Source organism: Pagrus pagrus (genome assembly GCF_965226575.1).
Source record: "Pagrus pagrus genome assembly, chromosome: 2".
Lineage (NCBI taxonomy): Eukaryota > Metazoa > Chordata > Actinopteri > Spariformes > Sparidae > Pagrus > Pagrus pagrus.
This window is the reverse complement of record NC_140186.1, coordinates 22,712,440-22,717,401: the sequence shown is the minus strand read 5'-3', so window position 1 is coordinate 22,717,401 and position 4,962 is coordinate 22,712,440. Positions and strand designations below refer to the sequence as shown.

Sequence of the window (4,962 nt, the reverse complement as noted above, 5' to 3'; positions counted from 1 at the left end):
GTTTTTCTTATCTGCATATAAAAGTCAATAGAATATCAAAAAGATGTATATGCATAACAAACTCGGTGCATTTACATAAAGAATTAACAGCTGCTCATTTTTTTTCATGAAGCCCTTCAAGTGTCAAGTGTCGGGGTATTATCTGAGCTTGCAGTTCAAACAGGTATATTCCCTTCTTCTGGCTGTTATTGCCTGATCCCCTTACAAGATCCCCGCACTTTGAAGCATCTGCGTCTTTGATTCGTCTTTTAAGACCACAATTAAGGAGTATATGGGCTCCTGCGCTGTTCAAAGCCTCGTGGGAAGATCAATGAAGGGATTGACAGTCAAGTGATGCCGTTTGCACAGGTGTGTGTGGGTGCGTGTGTGTGTGTGTGTGTGTGTGTGTGTGTGTGTGTGTGTGTGTGCGCTCGTGTGTGTCTGTGTTTGTGTCTGCGCGGGCGCTGTAAACGTGCGGCTGGCTTACATAAAACAGGGGCAATAAATCAGCAGCCGAGTGCGAAAATTACGCAAATGGGGGCTTTCCTCTCTCTCTCTCTCTCTCTCTCTCTCTCTCTCTCTCTCTCTCTCTCTCTCCGCCGCACCTGAGTCATTTGGAAACGGGGGGCGTGGGGTTGTAAAGCGTTTAGGGTAATGGCAATATCACTTTCATGCTGTTTGACACATAAACACTCACTCTCTCTCCCTGTCTCTTTCCCTCTCTGTGTCCATTTCACACACAAGTTGCCACCGAGTGCGCTCCACTCCCCCTGCGACTCTTTAACGCGCACAGTTCAATCCGGAGCCAGCCACTCCTGAAGTGCCCACAAGCAACTGTGACACTGCGTCTGTGCGAGAGCTCCAGTTAAACCGCTGCTGCGAGGGGAAACAGGGGAACATAAGCCTGTCAGGCACGTTTTTATTAATAGTTTTTTTCTTATTTTTAATTTCCTTCACAAATCCCTGCGCTCCCCGCACTGAAACCGAACATCAAAGATGAGGCAGAGGAGAGCGATGAGCGTAGGGATGAAGGGCCACCGTTTCAAACGGGAACTGAAATGAGCCGTGCAGGGAGGAGATCGGGCCGCATTTGCATAAAAAGGCAACCCGGGGTTAATTTCCATTGGGAGTATTGCGCTATATAGATGTGGAGCGCAGCGTACTAGTCTCACTGCGTTACAAGCTGCTGCTGCTGCTGCTGCTGCTGGAGGAGCGGAGGGTACCGCAGAAATAAAAAAGGCTGAAGTGAATTGAGGAGAGAGAGAGAGAGAGAGAGAGAGAGAGAGAGAGAGAGAGAGAGAGGAAAACCCTGAAGTGCTCCGGAGCAAAGGGGAGTATCCCGAGGTGAAGAGGAGAGAGAGGGAGCGGGCAGAGGACAGGAGAGGGGGATAAATAGCAGAAGAGAGGAGAGGAGAAGGGACACGGGCTACTGCAACCGGGGATACCTGCATGCATCAAGATAACGCGGGAGTTCAATCTCAATTAGCTGACAGTCTAATTAACGGTGCTGGTGACTGCGCCAAAACGCGCACTCATTGGGGATTTTCTGCGCCCCGCACGTCCAACTTTTCCCTTTCTCCGCTCCACGGGCTGACCCTCGCCACCGAGGCTCCCTCTGCTCATCACTCGGACCTCGACTCGGATCTCCCGTGCTGTAAACCGGATCGGGTGTCTTTTCTGTGATGGGGGCAGCGACGGAGGTTGGGAGCTTCGTCAACGGGTTTCTGGACAGCTTTGGCCCCGCGGGTGCAGCTCCGGCTCCCGTCGGCTCTCATTTCGTGCTCACCCCAGCCGGGGCGGTGGACTACAACTCGGTAACCGGACTGATGATGGGGGGACAGGGACAGCAGCAGGAGCACCTGGTGTCCGCGGAGAGGCTGTCCCGGAGCCTGGCGAGCCTCAGCCATCTGAAGGGGATTCTGAGGCGGCGGCAGCTCTACTGCAGGACCGGCTTCCACCTGGAGATCCGTCCCGACGGCACCGTGCAGGGCACCAGGAAGGACCACAGCAGATTCGGTACTATATTCATTTTATTATTATTATTATTATTATTATTATTATTATTATTATTAGAGGTAGTAATATCTATCTATGTATTTTTAATGATGTGCTACACTAAGCAGAAATAAAATAATAAAAGATAGCAGAAGGACTGACAGGTATCCTTGTGCTGGAGGTACTGGGACACACACACACATAGACACACACTGAGTGAGAGGGATTAAAAACAGGACAAAGTCAAATATAATGTCTGAATTTTAATGTCCTTAATTCTCACCGGTCTAATGAACAGTAGATAGAATTAGATTCAGATGGGAAATAAATGAGAGCTAAGTGCTGGTGGGTGTAATCATGAAAACTGTTAACATCACTCCAGTCATACAGGTTACTGTGATCAAATACTAATCATAGGCTCATGTAGTAGCCCACTGTGATGGCAGCTGCTGCTGCCTTAGTAACACTGAACTGCAGTCTGTGGCGCTGCCAGTAGATGTTCCAATGCATGAAAAAGAAACATCCCTTATTTCAAGATAAATAAGCTTTCCAGGTGTGACACAGAGTATTTTCTGTTTGCACATTTCCAACACATTTCCTTTGTGAGATTAGATTGGAAGCTTTTCTTTACTTTTACCAGCTTATCTCCAGTTATAAAGATAAACAGCCGCAGCTTACGGCAGATCAAAAGTAGATCTCTGGGAGATTTCTCTGAGTGCTGCGAGGCTGTGGAGCTTCTGGCACTTGATTCATTCCATTTGAGACTTGGATGCAACTTTGTGCCAGAGGCCATTCCAGACTCCCAGCCTTGCTTGTCAGAGTCAGCTGGTGTGGATAGACAAAGAGTTATTAACTGTACTTTTAGTCTGACTGCTGACCACCTTCAGATAGGTTTCATTTTGCTTATAAATTATTTCCCGTAGTGGAACAAACCATAGAAGCTCTGCCATATTGTATCCTATGTAATCTAAAATCATATTTATAAGTGTTAAATGTACTTTAAATAATTTTTGCACAAAAGTGTCTGTCAATTGAATGTAATGTAATGAAATGTGTTTGTATGTGCAGGTATTTTGGAGTTCATCAGTCTGGCTGTGGGACTGGTTAGCATCAGAGGTGTGGACAGTGGCCTTTACCTCGCCATGAACAGCAAGGGAGAACTGTACGGATCGGTGAGTACACACCATACTGAGTAGACACTAAACACCACAGATTTATATTTCAACTCACATCATATCTGATGTGTAAGCCATGGCCACCAGATGGCACATTTTGCATCACTTAACTCACATTTGTCTCTGCTTGTCTTTCTTCCTGCAGGAGAAGCTGTCGGCCGAATGTGTTTTTAGGGAGCAATTTGAGGAGAACTGGTACAACACCTACTCATCCAACATCTATCGACACGGAGAAAAAGGCGCATTTTACTTTGTTGCTCTGAACAAAGACGGGACGTCTCGGGATGGAACGAGGTCAAGGCGACATCAGAGATTCACTCACTTCCTACCGAGGCCCGTAGACCCAGATAGAGTACCGGAACTGTACAGGGACATACTGGGCCAGAGCTGAGACTGAGGTGGCGTTAACATGACCTCGTCAGAGCTGGTATGAGCTGAAAGGCTACCCAAGTGCACCTAATCCTGACCACTTCTGAGGGAGATCTTGTTGGTCTGGACAAAACAGGATTATAAGAAGTGCACCAAATCAACACTCCGCACCGCTGGCATGGAGGAAGGAAAGACACCCTCTCTAAAGCCGACTAGGCAAGGAGTTTGAATAAACAGCACAGAGGAACTTCTGTGGATGCCATGAAGGCCCCATGACAGACACAAGGGCCACCTGGGTCCCTAATTTCACCCTTTGTTGTCCTATGCAGAAGCCCTGGTGGCCAAACAGAAGATACAAGGATTTCCTTTGAGTTTAATTAAATCCAATTACCTGCTCGTCCAAACTGCATGTTCAAGAGGACAAAAGTGTGGGAACTAATAAATGAGATTAACAACTGGCTGCTAGTAGCTTTTGACAGTCTTGTCAATTCCACTGTTTTCAGTAGGCCTTTTAACTTTATTCAAAACACTACTGTGGCTGCTAAGTAAACGATTTATTGAAAAATGCATAATCCGCTATAGAGTGTGGCTGGTTTACACAAAAAGGTAGTTTTATGCACTGGAGAGCAGCCGTGTCTGTTCTGAGAAACGGGTCTGAGAGCTGGGGGGGGGGGGTCATCCAAATGGGACTGACTGCTGTGATGGGATGGATGGATTCCCTTTGAAAGTGCTCCAAAGACAGAGGCTGCTCAGAAAATATGACTTTTCTACCATGTGCATGAGGAACGAGAGAAGAAGTACTGATCCAATGGAGTTTTATGAGGACTTCTTCTGTGGTGTCCTGTGGCGGAATACTGCGTGTTCTGCTGGAACTCTAGAGACTCGTTCGAGAACCCAGTGAAGGAATTCTGTTGTTCTCCCGCTGACGAGCACGGGACCGTCAGAGAAACCTTCACAAACCCGTTGACAGATTTTATTCTTATTTATGAGTTTTTGTTTCCTAGGACATACAGTATATTTATTTCATATATTTATTTATTTTGAGAATCTATTTTTACAGGTATGAGATAAAATAAAAAATATCAAGAACAAGACATGAGAGGTTTTTCTTATTTATTGTGTTGTCATGGTATAAAGTGCTGTTTTCCATTCTCACAGTGTGATTGAAGAGTTATATTCATATCAGTTGAACTGAAAGTAATGAAATGCTGGCATGTGTCTGTTTATCAGCTCCATTTTTGTATGTGTGTGACCAAAGTGAACCCTACACAAACTTATTTTCAAGTGCAAAGATTAGATTTAGACTTATAACACTGACTGTATAATTAAGGATGGAGCCTCCAGGTCTATTGAAGTCCCTTAAACCTTTATTCTTTCTAATGGCCAGCAGGGGCGACTACACTGGTTACAAAAAGAAGTCTGATTGTATGTAAGCTTATGAGAA

At 45.9% G+C, this 4,962-nt stretch overlaps 1 protein-coding gene across 1 annotated transcript; it reads left to right on the top strand.

Moving 5' to 3' along the window:
- The first annotated feature begins 1,332 nt into the window (after positions 1-1,332).
- On the top strand, positions 1,333-4,612 carry LOC311266388 (fibroblast growth factor 20-like). The gene is made up of 3 exons (XM_084368738.1): positions 1,333-1,995; positions 3,043-3,146; positions 3,295-4,612. Exons 1-3 carry the CDS (start codon positions 1,662-1,664, stop codon positions 3,538-3,540), a joined length of 684 nt encoding a protein of 227 aa, XP_084224864.1. The 5' UTR covers positions 1,333-1,661; the 3' UTR covers positions 3,541-4,612.
- The last annotated feature ends 350 nt before the right edge of the window (positions 4,613-4,962 follow it).

What these genes read in the sequence shown, in the direction of transcription:
- LOC311266388 (XM_084368738.1), top strand. Translation starts at nt 1,662, where the DNA reads ATGGGGGCAGCGACGGAGGTTGGGAGCTTCGTCAACGGGTTTCTGGAC. An exon ending in GAAGGACCACAGCAGATTCG is followed by an intron (nt 1,996 to 3,042) that starts GTACTATATTCA and finishes TTGTATGTGCAG; the next exon opens with GTATTTTGGAGTTCATCAGT. An exon ending in AGGGAGAACTGTACGGATCG is followed by an intron (nt 3,147 to 3,294) that starts GTGAGTACACAC and finishes TTCTTCCTGCAG; the next exon opens with GAGAAGCTGTCGGCCGAATG.